This window comes from Emys orbicularis, chromosome 12 (assembly GCF_028017835.1).
Source record: "Emys orbicularis isolate rEmyOrb1 chromosome 12, rEmyOrb1.hap1, whole genome shotgun sequence".
Classification (NCBI taxonomy): domain Eukaryota; kingdom Metazoa; phylum Chordata; order Testudines; family Emydidae; genus Emys; species Emys orbicularis.
In genome coordinates, this window is record NC_088694.1 from 29,937,161 (window position 1) to 29,958,202 (window position 21,042).

A 21,042-nucleotide genomic window follows, 5' to 3' on the forward strand; every position below is an offset into this window, starting at 1 on the left:
GCACCCTCAGCAAGTTCATGGATGACACTAAGCTGGGGGGAGAGGTAGATATGTGGAGGATAGGGATAGGGTCCAGAGGGACCTAGACAAATTAGAGGATTGGGCCAAAAGAAATCTGATGAGGTTCAACAAGGACAAGTGCAGAGTCCTGCACTTAGGACGGAAGAATCCCATTCACTGCTACAGGCTGGGGACCGACTGGCTAAGTGGCAGTTCTGCAGAAAAGGACCTGGGGATTACAGTGGACGAGAAGCTGGATATGAGTAAACAGTGTGCCCTTGTTGCCAAGAAGGCTAACAGCATATTGGGCTGCATTAGTAGGAGCATTGCCAGTAGATCGAGGGAAGTGATTATTCCCCTGTATTCGGCACTGGTGAGACCACATCTGGAGTATTGCGTCCAGTTTGGGCCCTCCCCCCCCGCCCCCCACTACAGAAAGGATGTGGACAAATTGGAGAGAGTCCAGCAGAGGGCAATTAAAATGATTAGGGGGCTGGGGCACATGACTTACGAGGAGAGGCTGAGGGAACTGGGCTTATTTATTCTGCAGAAGAGAAGAGTGAGGAGGGATTTGATATCAGCCTTCAACTACCTGAAGGGGGGTTCCAAAGAGGATGGATCTAGACTGTTCTCAGTGGTGGCAGATGACAGAACAAGGAGCAATGGTCTCAAGTTGCAGTGGGGGAGGTCTAGGTTGGATATTAGGAAAAACTATTTCACTAGGAGGGTGGTGAAGCACTGGAATGGGTTACCTAGGGAGGTGGTGGAATCTCCATCCTTAGAGGCTTTTAAGGCTCGGCTTGACAAAGCCCTGGCTGGGATGATTTAGTTGGGGTTGGTCCTGCTTTGAGCAGGAGGTTGGACTAGATGACCTCCTGAGGTCTCTTCCAACCTTAATCTGCTATGATTCTGTGATTTTTCCATCCCTTTCTAGGGACTCAGGTGCAAATCCGCATTGCTGGGCTGCCCAGCTCCCTTCCTGGCTGGCCAGCAAACCTCCCTCCCGCAGGAGAGAGGCCCCAGAGAGCCAGTCATCTCCCTCACACAGCCTTACCTTGGTCTCTTCTTCCAGCTGCCTCTTGAGTTCCTCAATAGTCTGGGTAAACGAAGTCTTGCCACGGCTCAGCTGGTTTATAAACGACTCCTTTTCCTCCAGCAGCCGGCTTAGCTCCCCTGGTGCAGACAAAGCCAAACAACTGCAATGGAGCTGGGCAAATGGAAGCCGTGCAAGGCCGTGTGCTCATGTCCTTCAGCTCCCTGGGGCCCCTGACTGATGTGGCGCAGAACTGACCCCCAACTGCCTACGGTTCCAGGGGGCCCAAGGTGATGCGCTCACTCACAGCAATAGGCCTGAGCCCATCTCTGAGCTCCCGCAGAGCTGGAGGAGTCTGGACCCGGCCTTGCAGTTATGGCCCATCACTAGCTCAGAGTCAGTCAAAATGGACTTTATCTAGCACTTCCCATCCCCCAAGCAATGAGTTGGATCTCAGACAGGCTGAGAGGAGCTGGCAGCTAGTCTGGACCCTGGATGGTCCCCACATGGTCTAGGGTAGCAGAACCTGGCTTGCTGGTAGGGGGGGTGTTGGCCTGGGCAATGGGCCTATTATCCCTCGTGCCAGGGGCTCTTTACCTCTCACCTGGGCAGCAGGGACCTCAGCTTAATGTCCCAGCTCCCTGATGCACTCAGCCCTTTCAGCACAGATCCCAGGAGAATCTGGGCAGAACCCAGCCTTGCCGGGGCTCCAGCCTGGCATCCTTGGACCCAAAGGCAGCAGCTGCACTGCTGGGGCAGAGGGGGAACTCTGCCAGCAGGTAGCTTCCTGCTGTTAACACTTGAGGTCATGGCACATTCCATAGCCACACGGATGCTGACACTACTCCTCTCCTGTTCTGTCTCGGCTGGCCACGCTGCCCGCCCTGAGTGGGGCCGGCGGGTACGTTCAGCAGCTGCTCAGCTCCTCAGGGGCACCGCTTTGCCAGAATAGCACATTGACCTCTCCGAGAGGCAGGACAAACTGCAAGTGGCTGATCCCAGACCCCCGGTTTAGCAAGCCCAGCCTCGGGGCCCCTCTCAGCCAGTCCCGGAGCTGGGCGAAGGCGTTCCGAACCTACCGTTCTCAGTCTGCAGCCGGCCGCGCTGGGTGCTCACTTCGGCCAGCTGGCGCTGCAGCTCATCCACTTTGGACTTGGCCTCGCTCAGCTGGTCCTCATACGTTCGGCACAGCTTCTCTGCATTTGCCTGCAGCGAGCAGCCAGGGCAGCGTCAGATCGGCAGCCCTGAGCTAGACAACTTTGTTCTTCCAAACAGGCTCAGCTGCTGAACACACCTCCCCGGGAACTGTCCTGTCTCCTAGGCTATGGTTTGAGACTGGGTCATCCCCCCTTCTCTGACCCAGCTGAGTGATGCAAAACAGGATTCCCATTAGCCTCTCACCCAGAGCCCTGCCAGTAGGGGACCCTCGCATGTCCCCCTCGGTAGAGGAACAGGACCTGCAGCTGCCTTCAGACAGCTCAGCTGTTGTTCTGCACACATGCAGCATCTAGGGCTTTCAACACCAACGGTTCCAGCCTTTGCTCTGATCTTAGCAGCTTCAGAGCCCCCCCTCCCCCGTCGTTATCCCCACTTGCAGCTGGAGGCAGGGAGGTTAGTGACTTGGCCAAGCGAACATCAGAGCTGAGCTCAGAGCCCCAGGCTCCTGCGCAAACCACCTGCACTTGCCGTGCTAGAACTTAGAGCCTGCCTCGGCCTCCAGCCGCTCTCAGGCACCCTAATCCCCCACCCCTAAGCAGGTCTGGTTCCACCCAGTGGGGGGCAGCCCTGCTCACAGCTCCCCAACCCCTCACCTTGTTCTTGGTGAGATACTCAATGTTGGACGACAGGTCGTCCACCTCCATCTTCATCTCACTCTTCTCCTTCTCCAGCTTCTGCTTGACCCTCTGCAGGTTGTCGATCTGCTCGCCCAGCTCGGCCACGGTGTCGGCGTGCTTCTTGCGCAGGACCGCAGCCGTCGACTCGTGCTGCAGCGTCGCCTCCTCCAGGTCCCTGCGCAGCTTCAGGAACTCTGCCTCCCGTTTCTTGTTCATCTCCAGCTGGACAGCCGTCACGCCGCCCGCCTCCTCCAGCCGCTCGCTCAGCTCCTCCAGCTCCCGCGCCACTTCCGCGCGCTGCTTCTCCACCTTGGCCCTCGCCGCTCGCTCGGCCTCCAGCTCCTCCTCCAGCTCCTCAATGCGGGCCTGGCGGGGGACAAAGCGTGGCAGGTGCTATGGGGCCAGGCAAAACGCTGGCAGCACCAGCATCCTCGCCGTCCCAGCTGGAGCGAGAGCCTCACTGCAGCACCAAGCCACCCCACTGGGACAGGCAGCCAGTGCCCCAGGCTCCCGGGCTGGGCTAATGTCCCAGCAGCAGTCCCAATGCTGACTCTGCTAACACGATCACCCCTAAAGCCTTTGGAGAGCTGGGTCTGAGCCACCCAATCTGGGTCCAGCTGTGAATCAGGATTCCAAGCCCAGCCCCACCCCCATAGCTAGGGCGATCCAGCCCTGGGGTTCTGGTTTGGCCCTTTGTGAGACGGGCCCAAACTGTGACATCAGGGTTTGGGGGGTTGGATTTGAGGTTCTGGTGTGCAGGCAAAGGGCTAGCTCCCTCCCGGCTCAAAAGGCCAGGAGCTTGTCTTTGAGTTTTTAATTAAAAAACCCGCAAACCCAACCCCATTTAACCTGCCTCCCCTACAGATCCTGCCTGGCATTGGTCTGGAGCGCACCAGCCCCACTGCGCTGGCTTGGCTTTCCCCAGGCATCCCTGCGGGGCTCAGTGAGGTCAGTGCTCAGAGCGCTGCTAACAAGAACACCTCTCTCAAGGCCCCACACAGGGTCGGCCTGTAAGGTGCTCCTGGGCTTCTGGGGAAGCCAGCTGGCTCCATTAGATCTGAAACGTGCCCAGCTGAACTGGGATCGAGTCCCCAGGGCTGGAGAGAGGGGCGGGGGAGACACACTAGCTCGGACGTCCCGGCAGGAAGGGATGGTGGAAAGCAGAGCCCTCTCCACACAGCTCCCCAGAGCAGGCAGCAGGCCCAGGGAGGCAGGCAGTGCTCTGCCCGCTCAGGGACAAGCTTCTCTGTCCGCCCTGGTGCACTCTCCTCCCCAGCCCCCTGGCTGTTCGCTGCACAACACTCCTTTACCTGTAGCTCTTTGATCTTCTTCTGCAGCTGGGCCCCAAGCACTTGCTCATCTTCAATCCTTGAATTCAGCTGGCTTGTCTCAAACTCTTTCCTGCAAAGAACCAGGACATAGGCCTGCACTTAGGCAGAGAACAGCTGCCAGGCCCCTCCTAGCCTATCCCCCAGGGGCCAGTGCAGGAGACTTCCCTGCAAGCTAGTGACTCGTGCTTTGTCCTGTACCAAAGGAGGAATGAACCTGTACTTGCAACCTATACTGTTCGGAGAACTCTAGCAGAGCACCTAAGCCAACCCCTCTACATCGGGTTCCCTGGGGGGCACACGGCCCATCCCTGGGTCGGGGCGGTTCCCCTGGGGGCACACGGCCCATCCCTGGGTCGGGGCGGTTCCCCTGGGGGCACACGGCCCATCCCTGCCTCGGGGCGGTTCCCCTGGGGGCACACAGCCCATCCCTAGGTCGGGGTGGTTCCCCTGGGGGCACACGGCCCATCCCTAGGTCGGGGCGGTTCCCCTGGGGGCACACGGCCCATCCATGAATTGGGATGCGGTAGGTGATATCAACCCTGCCAACTTGTCGGTTACATTTGCAGCCTCTGGGGGCTGCAGGTGACAGCTCAGCACAGCAGCTTCTCTTAAAGCTTTGGGTGCTTTTCTCCCCAAAGCCTGGAGTGCTGGGAGGCAGTTTGATCGGGCTGGGTAGAGTTCTGGACCACGAGTCGGGAGATCTGCCTCTGTTCCTGCCTCTGCCACAGGCTCCTCTGGGTAAGTTACTGCATCCTCTGAGCCTCAGGCTCCACGGCAACATGGGGATGAGAACCCCTCCTGCGCTGGGCTGGTTAGACCCTCTCCCTGGGTCTCTGGGTAGTGCCCAGAACAGTGGGTTCTGAGCATGGCTGGGATCACTAGATGCTACAAAGGAGAACAGCAATTTCTAGTCTGGAAACAGCCCCAAGAAGTGAGAACTCCAGCCCACTGCACCCACGGGCCTGCTCAGTGCAGGAGGAAGCAGGTGGCAGGAGTGGCGCCTGCTGGGGTTGGCTGCGGGGTATTTCCCCGGGCACTGTCAACACTCACTTTTTGAGTTTCTCCTCCAGTTGCTGCTTGTCGTTCTCCAGATCCATCACAGACTCCTGGGTCAGCTTCAGATCCCCTTCCAGCTTGCGCTTCGCTCGCTCCAGGTCCATTCGGATCTTCTTCTCCTGCTCCAGGGAACTTTCCAGCTGGAGAGAAGGAAGAAATGTAAATTCGGAAGGGAAATACTCCCTCCAGTGCCCTTGACATCTCCTGCTTCTCCACTTCCTCCTGCCTCTGATGAGAGGTCCCTTCTCCATTGCTGGCAGAAACCTAGCATGGCATCTAACATATCTCCTCTGCATCGGGGCAGTTCCGCTGGGGGCACATGGCCCATCCCTGCATCGGGGCAGTTCCGCTGGGGGCACACGGCCCATCCCTGCATCGGGGCAGTTCCCCTGGGGCACACGGCCCATCCCTGCATCGGGGCGGTTCCCCTGGAGGCATACGGCCCATCCCTGCGTCAGGGCGGTTCCCCTGGGGGCACACGGCCCATGCATGGGTTGGGGCAGTTCCCCTGGGGACACACAACCCATTCATACAATGGGATTGCTGTCACTGGTCTTTCATTCATGTTTTACTCACATCATCCACTTGCTGTTCCAGTTTGACTTTGGCCTTGGTCAGCGTGTTGACTTTGTCCTCTTCAGCCTGCAGGTCATCTAGGGCCTGCTGATGCGCCTCCTGCAGCGCTTTCTTCTCCTTGGTCAGCTTGGCAATGATCTCATCCAGAGCCGCCATTTCTTCAATCAGGTTTTTAACCTAGGCCGGCAGAGGAAGAAGAGAGCTTAACTCCTCAGGAGTCAGGGGGTGGGAGCAGAGGAGAGCTAAACCACCACATCACCACCACTGCCTTCATCTCCATCACCATCGCTGCCATCTTCACCATCCCCACCACCACCTTCCTCACCATCATCCTCACCACCACCACCACCATGACCTCCACTACCTTGTGTGATGCTGTATGGAATATGGGAGACACTTAATGATATTATGGATACCAATATTGTAAAATTGCAATGAATCGTGCTAGATATGCCACGTAAGGTATCTACAAAAATGTTACAATTTGCCAAATATGATCATCTTGTTTATATGTTTGTAGCACCTTTGTATTGTGAGTTATAGATAGGTAGGGTATATCTGTATTTCCAATCTTGTGCTGTGTTTCTGGGTGACACCCCCAGACAGATTGGCATCAGCACTAAGCCAGCTTGATGGCCCATCAAGGGACATCAGCTGTACAATAAACCAAATGAAAAAGCCAGGGAACACACCTGATGAGTCAGCAAGCCATGTAAGGGCATGCCTATGGACAAAGAACTCTAAGGCTTTTCCATGTGCTGTGAAGCTTGTGTATGGGCCACAGAAAATACAAGCCTCATGGCAAAAGAATATAAAAGGCAACTGCAACATCTCCATTTTGTCTTCAGGCCTGCTTCCCACTGGAGTAACTTTTCTACAAACTGAAGCTCTGAACAAAGGCCTGAATGACCTATCCAAGCTGTGGATATATATTCCAGGGGGACTTTCAAGCCAGCAAACTCACCAATACTGCTAAGAACCTGATATATGGACTCTGAAGTCTCTGTATGTATCTGAGTGCTTTACATTTAATAAATCTCTTCTTGTTCTTTCTTTTTTCCTTATAATAAACCCTTAGTTTTAGATACTGAAGGATTGGCTGGCAACATGGTATTTTGGGTAAGAGCCAAACTAATATTGACCTGGCAATGTGGCTGGCCCTTTGGGGATCAGAAGAACATTTTGTATAGTTTTTAAATAACTTCTCACTGTACTGGACCTAGGTGCCGATGGGGAGCCAGAGAACTGGAATGCAATACAGGGGGCTGTGTGATTTCCTTTTTTTTTTTTTTAGCTTCTTGATAACCAGTGTGGGGAATCAGAAGCACAGTTTGTGACCAGTGAATGTACTTCAGTGTTACCCACCAGTCTTTGGTATTATCTGCTCTCCCTTTTGCAGCCTGCCCTGACCTTGGCATTTCCAGTGAGGGTTGCCCTAGGCACCACCACCATCTCCACAAGCACTGCCATCCCCACCACTGCCTTCATCACCTCCATCACCATCAGCATCCTCACCGTCACTGTCACCATTACTGCCTTTAGCCCCATTGCTCTTGCACGTCTGTCATGGGCTTGCTTCTTATTCCAAGGCTTTCACCAGCTACACCAGGCAAAACTGAAGGCAGTTTTTGCAAGTGGAAAATCGTGGCATTACCCCCAGCTTCGCTTATTGCTGCACAGACTGTGCAATGCTCTGGAGCCAGAGAGGTTTTTGCTCTTTCAGATACTACCTTCTACAGAGCCCGGCTGCATTTTGCCCAGCCCTATCAGAGACTCAGCCCTTCCTCTCACACCCTAACAGCAACCTCCTCTCCCTGAGCAGATCCCTGGGCCCCTACAGTCACGACGCTCAGGGAAGCCATCGGGAGTATGGCCACAGAGCTCTGTGGAGCCCCCAGTAACTGGCAGCAGCAGTTGCACAGTGACCCCTCTCACATGCAGTGCTGGTTACCTTGTTCTCTGTGGCATGCTTCTCCTTCTCCACCTTGGCCAGCGTGAGCTCTAAGTCATCAATGTCCTTCTTCAGCTCAGCACATTCATCCTCCAGCTTGCGTTTCTTGGAGGTCAGGTCCGCGTTCATCTCCTCCTCGTCCTCCAGACGCTCCATCAGCTCTTTCACCTTGGCCTCCAGCTGGATCTTGGTTTTGATCAGCAGGTCACAGCGCTCTTCTGCATCAGCTAGGTTGTCTTGTTCCTGGAAGAGTGCACAAGGAAACACATGCTCATCCATTTCCCCCAGGAAATATTACCAGCCAGGCAGGGGTCCTAGCCCCTGGCAGAGACCACTACACCCTCATTCTCCTGGACACTAGCTGCTGATGCTCTTCACTTAATGTAGAGAGCAAGCACAAGCCATTCAGGCAGATGGAAGGAAACTTTTGTTTCTTTCTGGCACGTTCTCATCCTTTTTCTTCCCATCCCTTAGGGCCAGAGGGGAACAGGAGAGCTGCTGAAGCTGATGCTGGTCCTTCTGCTTCAGGTGTTTCAGGTGGTGGGAGGTGCTGGACTGACAGTGCCTGGAGACCGCACTCCAGGGAGCAGGCACAGCTTGGCCAGCAGACACTCAGGCTTCCTACCCATGTGCTGCAGCTTGTTCTGGTGGGGTCACCTTCGCAGAGCGGCCCATTCATTCCTCAGTCTCTGCCCTGACACAAGGGTTCCCCTTATGAAGGGACTTTTTGTGAGACGGGCATTTGCTCAGCACTGGACTAAGGCCTTCCATCTCATTTCATGCCGGCCGCTGAATGGCCAGCAGATGACACTGGACCATCGCTGCCTAGACCAGACTGAGCAGTGACCTAGAAATTCTCCATTCCTGAGCCTCGCTCCTTTGAACCATCCTGTGCACAGTGTCAGATCCTTTTCTGAGCCCTCTGGGGTGCTAGGGGCCAGAAGGCTAGTGGTTCCCATCTAAGGGACAGTTCTGGCTTGTGGTATTACACTTGACCTGTCCAGCGGGGTATGCCCATGCCTACCCCCACTCTCACCACCCACACCCACATCTCCCCTGCCAAGGAGCTGTACACGGGGCTTACAGCTTGAAGATGGAGAGACAGGTCATTCTTCTCCTGGATCATGGTAATTTGTTTCTCTTCTAGCTCCTTCCTCTTAACCTCTGACTTCTCCAGAGCTTCCTTCAGCTTCTGGAACTCCTCCTTCAAGGTGGCCATCTCCTTCTCAGTCTGCGCCGACCGCAGCAGAGGCTTGATCTTGAAGAAAAGCTTCATCCAGGACCAGTTTTTGACAGCATTGAAAGCGCGGATGTTCCACTGGATGGTGTAGAGCGCTTCCCTGAGGCACGAGAAGGGCAGGCTTAGTCAAACTATGACACTCATGGACTCCCTGCTGGCTCCCACCCCACAAACCCCGTCTCCTTAGCTGGCACGTGCAGGGATAGGTTTTCACAACAGCTCAGCATGTCGGGTGCATGTCAGGGGTTGAGCTCTTTGGGGAATCTGGCCCTGGCGGCAGCAATTGCCGTGATTGCCCAGCCAGTCCATGGTGCTTATGTACAGCAACAGAAGGGTCGACTATGGCCTCAGGTCTGGTCCATGGCCTGGAATGCATTGACCCTCCCAGGGGTTTCTATCCCAGTGCATCCCTCGCGAGCCCTCAACACTGATTGTAGGAGACTTCCCAAATATGGGGACGTGGCTTTTTGTCTCCTGCTGCCAGGCCCCTCTCAGCCCCGCTTTGCAAGCCATGGAAAAACACTCCTTTGGCAATACAGCTGACACGAATGCACTTCTCCTGAGTTGCTGGGATGCTGTCCTTGCCTGACGCCTGGAGAATCCACCACCGCTCAGCCTGAGCGGCCCAAGGAGGTAACTGATCTGCCTTATACAGTCTCCATTCCCTCGCCAGGAGTAATAACACCCATGGATGGCACTACTGCCTGTACAGCAATGGGAGAAGCGATCCCCTGGGTGGAGCAGGGCAGGGGGAAAAGGGCATTCCGTCCCATGGAAGAATGTGATATTTCAGAATTTGGTTTCATTCTGATTTGGAATGAAATTCTCCTTAAAAGGGAACGGAGCTGCAGGCAGGCTGCTGGGCAGATCTGCCCCAGAGCCATGAGCTTGGGAGCCAGGACTTCTAGGCTCTCGGCTCCCCATCCGTCCTCCAGGCAGGCTGCCCAGGAGTTGGGCGGGCGAGCTGCACCGAAACCAGGCAGGGCTCTGCTGGAACTTCAGCCACATCAAACCATCACCACAAAACGGTTCCATTTTGATTGATTGGCAAAGGTTTCGTTGGAATTCCATCCAGCTCCACCCCTGGGCTTGTCTGACCAATCGGGCATGGTGGGAGGTTCATCCCTGCCTGCTCTGATTGGATGGCAAAGGGTGAGCGGTGCTAGCAGGGCGGGCCGCCCCTCTAGCTGCTCTACCTCCCGCTGATGATCTTCTGATACTCAATGCGCATCAGCCGCCCACGGATTCTGGCCTGCAGCATCGTCAGGATCTTGGCCAGACGCTCGTCTCGCATCTCCTCCAAATGGCCCAGCAAACCAGCTTTGAAAAACACCTGCAAGCAGGGGAATAAGAGCAGAGCTTATGGAACTAACGGGCACCCGAACTCTCTGAGAAGCCATCAGGTGCGTGTGATTCAGTGCCACCACAGAGGGGCTCAGGGCAGCTGTTGGCTGCTCAGGAGAGATACCTGAAGCAGCCACTGCATTCTCTTTGCCCTGCGGAGGGCGCCATGTTTCTCTGTGGCTGCGGTACATGCTCAGGCGCTGCAGCCATTCGGAGGGCAGACCCCTAGACGCCATTTCTTCAGCGCCTGAGTGTGTGTCATCAGCGCTGCCTGGTGTGGACTCACAGCGCTAGTGCACCACAGCCCGCTCGGTGACGTGTGCCCCGATTGCTAGGGCAGGGCCTAGGGGAGCTCTGAGCCAGCGACTGGGGTGATGGGAGCCTGGGGAAAGGGAGTCCTTGCTGGACCCTCCTCCCCACCTGCCTCTCTGCCCTTCCCTAGCTACCCATCTCCAACTGCCACACTGAGCCACCCCCAGTGGAAGAGCAGGCAGGCAGGGCAGGGGCCTGCAGCAGGAGGGCCTAGTTTGGGGGCGGTTTGGAGCAAGAGCTCTGGAGGCGATGAGCCCTGGGGAGAGCAGAGTGAGCTGGAGCTGGAGGAGAGCACTGGGAGCTCTCACCCCTCCCCTCCCTGCAGCTCTGCAAGGAGGAGTCCCATCCCCGGGGCAGACCACCCAGCCCCAGCTCCCTCCCTGCCTGCCCGAGCCCAGCTGCCCTCCCCTCTCACCTTGGTGTGACCAAACTTGTACTGGGAGTGGTCCAGCTCCAGGGAATTCAGCAGCTTCTCTGTGGCCTTTCTGCTGTCCACAAACTTGTCATCAGGAATGGCAGCAGGATTCAGGATCCGATAGCTGCAGAGACACGGCAGAGGGGCCATAGCACCGAGCGGGTAGCTCCCCCTTACTCCACGCACGGAGGGACCCAGCCAGGAACACGTCTGTGCGACACGTGCTGTGGCCACGCTGGACACCGGCAGCACCACGGCACAGGTCGTGTCCTGGCTTGTGCACCAGTACCCAGCATGCCTGGCCAGCTCAGAGCTGCCTCCCCCATGCTGGGATCTGCATGATACAAGCACCATGGGGCTGAACTGCCAGGATCAGAGCCAGGCCAGCAGGTGGCCAATTGTGCCTGGGCCAACACTTCCACCCAGCTCCGAGCTCGGCTCACAGAAGCAGGGAAGGAATTGACTGGGCTCTGTGCATCTGATGGGGCGAGCCTCATTAGTCCCTGACTGACATTCAGCCTCTGCCTTGGGCTCCGGCCTCTCACTCTGAACACCATCATTTGGGGGAGGGCTGCACAAGACCCTGCTGTATCCACGTTAGCCCAGGTGCATCAAGGAATTTCGGACGGCTTTGCCCTGGGAAGCAGGATGAAGGCACCATGAGCAGCAGGGCCAGTGGCAGGGGGCAAGCGACGTACGTGCTGGGTTCAGATGAACCCCCACGCGCTGGGGAGCAGAGCAGAGCTTGGGGCGATCTGCCCCCTGCCTGAGCTAGTCCCCAGCAGCCAGGGGAGAGAGAGGGGAGGCATTACCGCTGCTTGAAATCCGCGTAGAGGAGCCTGTTGGGGAAGCCTTTGCGGCAGATGCGAATGCCCTCCAGCACGCCGTTGCAGCGCAGCTGGTGCAGCACCAGGAAGGCGTCCATGGCTCCTGCAGAGGAGAGAAAGCAGCCGGGGTTGTGTCAGCAGGGCCCACGTCGGCCAGGCTGGGGCCTGAACCAAACCCCATGGCCAGTGGGGCCGGGGAGCTGAAAGCGGAGCCTCCAGCTGGACCTGGATTTTGCACATGGCCCCTGTTTTAATAACAGGTTTACCCCACTCGCTGGCCTGGACTGAAAGCCAGTGCTGTGGCCTGGGCCCCCTCTGCTCTCTGAGACTGGCCCGTGCGATGGCAGAACACAGGCTCGCACGTAGCTAGGGAAGGATTTGCTTTCCATCTCTGCTGCTCCTGCCAGGAGACTCTGGGAGGGGTCAGAGCAGCATCCACAAAGCGCAGGTGTTTTACCCACAGCTCCTGAGGAGCAACCCACTTGCTTCTGGGTTTAGACCCCTGTAAAGGTCCTTGTCACTTTTGCATCCAAGGGGCCCATGCGGACAGGGAGCTCTCCTATGGCCCCTCTGGGCAGCCCTAGGGCACATGGTGCAGCTGGAGGGGAGTGCGTCCCCTCACCCTTCCTGACAGGAACTGGAATTCATAGGCCCATGAGAGACACCTGTCAGGCCTCCTTAGCTGGGAATCAGTGACTAGAGGTGGGGGATGGGATCCTCAGAGCTCTGGTGGGAACAGGTGGGATCCCTACACACACAGCCCAGAGGAGATAATGATGGGCTGCCATTAATCCGAGTGCTGTTCCCAGCCCAGCCCAGCCCTGCCCCACCCCAGCCCTGCAGCTGCATACCTGGGGTCTTGGTCTCATTGGGGATGATGCAGCGGACGAAGTGAGGCTGGGTGGCACGCAGGTTGGTCATCAGCTTGTTGAGGTTCTCCTGTAGGGCAGATACGAGGGTGAGGCGGGACATGCTGCCTCTGCCCTGCCGGGTGTCGCCACTCGCCTCACGTCCCCCTGCCCCCTCATCAGTACCCAGTATAAAAGTCCCCACCCTGCTGTCCCACTGCTTGGGCCGAGCCCCTGGCTAGACGCCAGCACCAGTCTGAGCCCAGAGCAGGGCCTGCCCCCCTCTCAGACAGGGGCCGGGGCCGGCAGTGGTGCTGGGTGTCACAAGCACCAGCGCTGTGGAGCGGGGCAAGGAACCAGATGCTCTTGTTCTTAGGAGTGAATTTAGGGTTGGTGACAGTGAGGAGCTGAGCCAGACCCAGTGTGTGCAGAGGCTGGGCAAGCTCCCACTCATGCCCCTCAATGCCACCAGCAGTGCCCTGCTAGCCCAGCCCTGGGCTCCCCCTAGCCCTCTTCTGCCGATGTCCCTTCGCCCTGGCCTGGCTCATTTCCTGGGAATGTCTCCTCAGGGGTCTTTGTACCTTCCCAAGGCTGTGGGAACAATGCCCTAAGCCCAGTTTCCATAGAGAGGTCTCTGGGCACTGGGGGCCTGCAGCCTGCGGGGGGGCTCGGCACTGCACTCCTTTGAGGCTCTCCTGAGCAGCCTCTGGGTGGTGCCATTCTCCACAGGGGTTTGCCATGCACGGTAGGGGCTCCCAAGCACGTTTTCATTTGCAGCTTGGGGATGGATTTGACCCTGGGAGTCTGGAGACAAGAGCCAGCCACACCGGCATCCCCCGCACCAGCCACGCTCCTTGTGAAAAGTGCAAGGACAGGGCACAGCCTGGGGGGAGGCATTCCCCCCGCCCCTGTCTCGCTCAGAGCATGGGTGATGCATGACGTTTGTTTCTGGGACTTCCTTTCCCTTTGAGCAATGGCCCAAGCCACCCTGAAGCCCTGCCCTTCCTTGTGCCATGCCAAGCTACCCCCTCTCCTAGGCCAAGGGCTCAGGCAGGCAGCCCCCTGCTCTCGGTAGCAGACACCCTGCAGCAGCTAGACTGACCCACTCACAGTAGCATGACTCTAAGGCAGAGAGGCCTTCCCAGGGCACAAGGAAAGAGGCCAGTGGGTTGAACCTGGGGCCCTCCGCTCTGAAAGCCCCCTCATCTGACCCTGGAGCCAATGGAGACTGGCACAGCTGCTGCTCCCCTGTCATTGCAGGGCGAGACTCTTCCAGCAGGATCTAGCTTTCGGCTTATGAACCCCAGTCTGGTCTGGTTCTCAGCTATCCCCTGGCTGCCTCAGTCCCTGCCTGGACAGAGACACCCCCGGAGTGAGTGCTGTGAACGGGGTTCAGAGCCCTGTGCTGCACTGAGCTAGCAATCTGCTCTAGCCATCAACCAAGGCAGGAGAGCTGCAGGGCGGCTCCATAATCCGCCCCTGTTCAGAGCCCCGTAAGATCCACCTTCATTGTCTTCTGCCAAGGGCTGTCCTTCCCGCAGTCCAGAATGAGGAGAGAGGTAGCACAGACTTAAAGTGATGTTCATGTAATACATTATCTAAACATCACTGCAAGTCTTAACTGCCGCTCTCCCAAAGGCGGAGACGCTGCCGGGCGCCAGGCAGCACAGCCATCGCGGGCTCAGCAGCGGCACAAGCCCCACCTCAAAGGGGGGTATTTTCTCTCCGTCTGGGACCACGGGTCCTTAGCTGAGCGAGTGCAGCGCGGAGAGGAGCTAGCAGCCGGGGGCTGAGACTGTTCCCGACCCGGCACAGAGCTAGCACCTGCTCTAGGGCTGAGGACCTGTCATGCCCACGCAGCAAGAAACACCAACCCTATAGGGTCTTTGTGTCTCTTACGGCATCAGGGGCTTGTGAGGGAGACGCCCCCGGGCTGTGTGAGGGGCTGGGATGGATTCTCAGAGGGGAGTCTTCACCCTCCAGTCCTGGGTGTGGGTCTCGCTCTTACCTTATGCACCTGGGACACCGTTTGGAAGGAAGCCGCCTTCTTACGCTTCTCCTTGACCCCTGCCTTCGGTGGCTCATCTGTTGGAGGGAAACACGGTAAATTAATGACGCCAACGAAGTATTGCTTTGTGGTCTGTTGTGTCTGCTGCACTTGAAAGACTCTGGGTCCCATGTTGGTGCTGTTAGATGAGCCACAGGCCAGCTCTGGGCTTGGGAGTGTGTGAGGCGGGGGGGGGGGGTGAGGAAGGAGGATGGAGTGTGCAAGGGGGGAAGAATGGGTGTGTGAGGAGGGAGGTGGGTGTGTGAAGTGGGAGGAAGGGGCGTACAAGGGGGAAGAATGGGTGTGTGAGGAGGAAGGACTTGGTGTGTGGGAGGAAGGGGTGTGCAAGGAAGAAGAATGGGTGTGTGAGGCGGGAGGTGGGTGTGTGAGGCAGGAAGAATGGGTGTGTGAAACGGGAGGCGGAGGGGGTTTGTGTTGGGCCCAGACGCGGTGGCAGAAGGCCTAGGAGCGTGTGAGCAGGGACGTTGGAGGGAGAGTGGAAGTGTGTGTAGGATCAGTGAGCACGTTAACGGAGGGGCGGAGCTGTGTGTGAGTCCCCCGTCTCTCTCCTCACTGGGGAGTGGACGGTGGCTCGTGAGTCCTGGCATAGGCAGAATTCCCTGTCATGCAGATCTTAGCAACCCCGCCAGCACCGGGCGCCAGGTCTCTGTAATGGGGGAAATGGCAACACTTACCTTGGACCACACCTGCAGACCAGGGTAAACCTCTGCTCCCCTCTGGTTTTGCCCAGCTTTCCTGTTGGGATTCCCCTTCACTCCCATGACACCATCCCCCGCTGGGCTCCCCAGGACTAAGCTGCAGCACCCCATTGCCCAGGGAGCGAGAGACTGTGCATGGGAGTTGAATCCAGGTCTCCCAGGAATCAGTGCAGCACGACACCCCAGGTCTCTTGGTGAGCAGGGGATGGACAGTGGCAGATTAGCCACTGGGCTAACAAGGCCTGTGCTTAGGGGCTCCAGCCAATTGGGGGGGCCCAGAAAAATGGGTGCCCCTGTGCCCTGATCCTATTTCCCTGGCAGGAGCATGGGGGGGGGGGAAGTGGGGAGACTGCAGGCAGAAGGGGTGGGGAGGGGCCCCCACTTGCTCTGGCCCAGGGCCCCCACTTGCTCTGGCCCAGGGCCCCACAAAACCATAATCCACCCCTGGTGATGGCCTTCTGTCAGAGCCGCTGCACGCTGCAGGCCTGCTGGTGCCGGCAGAGAGCAGTTCTGGGCAGCTTGTGAGGTGTTCCCAGGTGAGGTCACGGTGTGTGTGAGGGGGGAAGTGGGGCAGGACCACGGCTCACCTGAGGAGGAGCTCACGTAATTCTCATATAAGCTGCCCAAGAGCTTGTTCTGCGATTTCTGGAAGACGCCCACCACTGTCTCATTCAGGGGGTCTTTATTCTTATCCAGCCAGCCAACGATGTTGTAGGGCACCTGTCGCCACAGGACAAAGAGAAGCAGGTCAGGTCAGCAGCCCAGCACGGAGAGCCCAAGAAGCCAGGGAAAGAGAAGGGCTCGGCAGGGGACGTACCACTCCCGCGTAGTGCACCAGCTCAAAGTGCGCCTCGTATTTGCGCTTCTTGTCTGGCCGTGGCTTCTGGAAGTTAGGCGACTTCCCGATGTGGTTGTCGTACAGCTTGGCCTTGAAGGACATGTCGGAGGCTTTCGGGAACATGCACTCCTCCTCCAGGATTGAGAGGATTCCCATCGGCTGCAGGAAAGGATACCCGTGAGCCGCTCAGAGTTCGGCACAGCGGGGAAAGGACAGGACAGGCTCCCGCCCTATCCCAGCCCCCAACCAATCCCTGGCAAAAATGCAGCCATCCTAGCACCTGAATTGCACCGGGGACTTGCTCTGCGCTACTGGCTGGGGACGTGCTGAGGCCCTTGCCAGGGAGGGAGAGTCGTCATTCAGGCCTCTGCAGAGAGGTGCTCGGAGAATGTGCCACGGGGCAAACTGTCACCACCTTGTGATGGCATTTCCCCATCATTCCCTCCCTACTGGCAGGATAAACTCTATTGTGGAAAGCCCCTCCCCCGCCCCCCCGCATTACCACCAGCCCACTGCCTTCTGGGATTCCCCTAATCGGTAAAAGTCAGGGGGGATTTTCCAAGGCACAAGCTGGATTTTTCCCTGCTCCCATAGGCCGTCCCGCTCCCCCGGACTTGTTTTTCATTTCCCTCTCGAGCAGTCAGGGCCAGGGTGAAATCCAGAACTCACTGAGGGCTCAGCAAGCCGTTTAGAACGCTTACCCTACAGCTCAGTCTGGTGGCAGCCATCTATCCTACCCCTGTAATAAAAGGATCCACCAAACGGTATTGCTCAGCGGGATGCTTGGTTACAAACAGGGATTATCAGAGCCCTGTGCAGCCAAACCGTATGCTCAGCCCGCTCTGGTCTCACACAGCCACCCAAGCGGGCTGGCAGAGTCACTGACCCCCATCTCCACGCCTCATGCTTTACCTTCTCAATCAGGTCAATGCAGGCCTGCAGGTCCAGGCCAAAGTCGATGAAGACCCATTCAATGCCTTCTTTCTTGTATTCTTCTTGCTCCAGGACGAACATGTGGTGGTTGAAAAACTGTTGCAGTTTCTCATTGGTAAAGTTGATGCACAGCTGCTCAAAGCTGTTATACTGCAGGCACAAACCAAATCTCTGTGTCAGCAAAGGGGAGCATCCACTGGTACCAGTCCGTCACTGATTCCACCCAGCCCATGTGGACAGGCCCAGCTGGGATCCCATTCCAGAACAGTTGGAAAGGAACTCAGCTGGGACTGAATCGGCACTCTGGTCCTCAGCAACAGCAGAGCAATTCCCAGGGGCTGTGGTGGGTGTATTCTGGGTTAATGAATTGACACATGAGCTCCATTCTCCATAGACACCCATATCTTCATGGCAGAACTGCCAGAAGCCATGGGAAAGCTGCGTGTGTGCCTATGGCACTGAGTCTGTTTAATACACACCACCCCTGCAACCCACCTCAAAGATCTCAAAGCCTGCGATGTCCAGTACTCCGATGAAGAACTGCCTGGCCAGCCTGGTGTCCAGGGTTTTGTTGATACGAGTCACCAACCACTTGAACATGCGATCGTAGGTGGCTTTGGCCAAGGCCCCGACTGCATACACCACCTGCCAATGCAATCCGGAAAGGGCTCGTCACATCAGGACTTGCTCCCTATTGGTTTCATTCTGTCTACTACACCCAGCCTGAGGCAGTGAAGACCCATTACTCTCAGAGCAGGAAGGGGAATAGCCAGCCAGAGCCAAGAGAATTGCTGCTCCCACCAAGGGCTGTTCACATTTTCAGCCACTGAATTAGTCCGTGTGTTTGTGTTCATGCAGCCACTTATCTTGTGCCCTCCTCTCCTGACTAAGTGTACCTGCAGCTCCAGGCTGGGGCAGCCTGTCAAGGATGTGCTGGGGTCAAGATTAGATCTAGGGTGACATTTTCAAAAGTTCTCCAGTGACTTAGGCGCCTGTGTCCCATGGACTTTCTGACCCCCAGGCTCCCAAGTGCCTAAGTCACTTCTGAAGATGGAACATAGGCCCACGACTCAGATAGGAATGATCAAAAATGTGACTCCCAGGCTGGTGTGCAAGGTGGGTGTGCAATCCAGGCCAAGGTTTGGGTGTGCGGCTGAGGGTACTAAAACCTCATGAGCTGTGCTTGCAGTCTTCCCGCCCTCGACCGTGGGAATCTCACAAGAGCTGCTCTCTTGGGGAGGTTTCCACCATCTTGAGCCAACATTCTCAGGAGATTGGGGCTGCAGCTGAAGCACGAACCACAGAAATTAGGCCCCTCTTGTGTTTGGATCCAGCCCAGGCCAAACCACAGTGTTCAGGGATTTGAACCCAAACCCTCCACAAATCGAAGGGGTTCGAATTGAAATTCCAGCCTTGGCCCAACACTGTAAAATGCAATGGCCAAAAATATCCGGCCATCAACCCAGCGCACTCCCTGCTTCCACGTCACACTAGCAATGAATAACCGAGACAGCTGCTAAAAGGCAGCAACAGCAGGCTCAGCTTACACCATGCCCTTGGGGCTCCCAAACTCAGACTTTGTGGGGCCACCAGAGGGGTGAACTCCAGAGCTAAGGGCCCTGCACTGGGAATGCCACCCAAATCCATTGCTCTCCTGTAGGGCACAAAGCCAAGGGATTCCAGGTAAGAATGCAGGCAGGAGACTACAGTCCCAGCACACTCACCTGTTCCACGTTCTGACCTTTTGTCATATACTCATTTCCTACTTTCACTCTCGGGTGGAGCAGCCCTTTGATGAGGTCAGCTGAGCTGATTCCCATGAGGTAGCAGGCCTTGTCAGCACCTGCAATACATCATCAAACCATGAGGAAGCAGCCAGGCGATGGGCATACTCAAGACAAAAATATAGGCTTCTATGGCTGAGATGACGCTGTCCTAATTCTGCTGGCTTTCACTAACCCGAAAATGCTCTGTAGTCTGCCCATCTCCCCGGCGGGCAGTGTCTGTATTGTGTTCTCCAGGGTGTGCTGTGTAAGGTGGAGTTGTAGGGGGCTTTTGGCATCTGGAGATTTTTGCACATGTGCTTCTCTGAGGTATTACCAACCCCGAGAATCTCTGTCTAGGAAGATTTGCTCCATCTTAACGATGTAGGGGAATCATTTCCTGTTAGATCAACATTCTCTTTGCCAGTGCAGCAGCACCAGCATGTATCCTGAACTGTGTAGCACTCACTGAGTGCTGTGCTCAAATATTGGGAACTGCCTGAGCTAAGGTTCCCTGCACAGCCTTTTCTCTGCCCTCTTGTGCAGAGAGAGGACAATGCAATGAAGGAGAACAATAAACCTTTGCACAGTGCAGCTGATTTGACAGAAGCAGACACAGTGTCCTGCACCAAACAGATGCTCAGAGAGGCAGGGCTACTGCGGGGAGTTCTGAGCACTGTGGGAGGCATGGCCCCTAGTCAATAGGCATCACCACATGAGAGGAATGTGGGAAAGGGAAGGGATAGTAGGTGAATGAATGGAAAACTTGACGGGGATTGTTTCCTTGCTCCAGCCCTGTGATTTTCTGTCCAGCAGAGGAAGAAGTTCATGCACCCTGCTGGGCTCAGCAAAGCTTTTCCCAGCCCTACTCGGCTGTGTGGCAAACTCACTTTCAGTGTTTTCGGCCTCCGCCTGCTCCTCCCGCTGCTTCTGCTTGAACTTCATGTTGCCGAAGTGCATGATGGCGCCCACTATTTTATAGCAGCCGTACCTCTCTTCATTGCTGAAGCCCAGGATGTCCATGGCATGCTGAGGGGTGACAGGCAACAAGGGTAAGCCTAGCCATTGTCCCAGCATACCTACCCCCACCAGCGAACAGGTGATCCAGGTGCTGCAGGCTCAGCATGTTCACATGCCCCGTCATAACGCATCCCCTGTGCAGCGTGGCCTACCCCGAGTGATCAAAAATCATGAGACAGACCCTGAGAAATCATGAGATTGGCTTAGACACCATAAACTGGGGGCTATTTTCATTTGGTGTCTGGTTTTGGAGCCTTTACTTGGGACACATCTTCAATCTTTTCTCTGCAACCTTGAGGGCTAGAAACTCACTTCTTGGAAGGAAGGAAGGAAAGAAAGAAAGAAAGAAAGAAAGAAAGAAAGAAAGAAAGAAAGAAGCTCAGACTGTCACATAATCACATGACCCCAGGAGCTGGGGCTTTAAGAGAAAAACTAAATACTGCGAGACTCATAACATCATTGTGAGTGTTGGCAGCATGATCACGTGGAGTAGGGTGGGTCCAAAAAGTTCTGACAAAATTATTTTTAAATGAACTTTTTCACACACAAAAATGTCTGCTTTCAGATGAAAATGTTGCGTTTTCAGCAAACCCCCCCCCCCCCAACCAAAACATTTTTGGTTTTCATTTATTCTGATTAAAAATCAAAATTTTCAGAAGAAAATAAAACATTTTCCAGAACTGGGACAGTGTGCGCTATGCACGTGCCATTGCTTTGAACTTCTAGGGCGCAATGGCACAAATTGCCTTTTACCAATTATCTCATTGTTCATCTACGTTACTTAGCAAACCTGAGCCACAGCACTTTAATTTAGAACATAAGAGTGGCCAAACTGCATCAGACCAGTGGTCCATCTAGCCCAGTATCTTGTCTCCAATAGTGGCCAGTACCAGAGCTTCAGGTGAGCATACAGAACAGGGCAGATGCAGATGCAGCCTGGACACCATTAGGCTT

At 56.2% G+C, this 21,042-nt stretch overlaps 1 protein-coding gene across 1 annotated transcript in view; it reads right to left on the minus strand.

The window, feature by feature from the left end:
• The window catches only part of MYH7B (myosin heavy chain 7B), a 52,968-nt gene that overhangs the window by 9,083 nt on the left and 22,843 nt on the right, over positions 1–21,042 (minus strand). Inside the window, exons 13-31 of the mRNA XM_065414739.1 lie at positions 19,959–20,097; positions 19,030–19,148; positions 17,801–17,950; positions 17,285–17,455; positions 16,352–16,531; positions 16,122–16,254; positions 14,777–14,853; positions 12,772–12,859; positions 11,906–12,023; positions 11,094–11,217; positions 10,219–10,355; positions 8,867–9,122; positions 7,783–8,025; positions 5,832–6,008; positions 5,250–5,395; positions 4,179–4,269; positions 2,845–3,234; positions 2,113–2,239; positions 1,055–1,173 (exon numbers count right to left, since the gene is read on the minus strand). Of these exons, the coding sequence (XP_065270811.1) occupies positions 1,055–1,173; positions 2,113–2,239; positions 2,845–3,234; positions 4,179–4,269; positions 5,250–5,395; positions 5,832–6,008; positions 7,783–8,025; positions 8,867–9,122; positions 10,219–10,355; positions 11,094–11,217; positions 11,906–12,023; positions 12,772–12,859; positions 14,777–14,853; positions 16,122–16,254; positions 16,352–16,531; positions 17,285–17,455; positions 17,801–17,950; positions 19,030–19,148; positions 19,959–20,097 (2,985 nt within the window). The remainder of the gene's footprint in view (positions 1–1,054; positions 1,174–2,112; positions 2,240–2,844; positions 3,235–4,178; positions 4,270–5,249; positions 5,396–5,831; positions 6,009–7,782; positions 8,026–8,866; positions 9,123–10,218; positions 10,356–11,093; positions 11,218–11,905; positions 12,024–12,771; positions 12,860–14,776; positions 14,854–16,121; positions 16,255–16,351; positions 16,532–17,284; positions 17,456–17,800; positions 17,951–19,029; positions 19,149–19,958; positions 20,098–21,042) is intronic.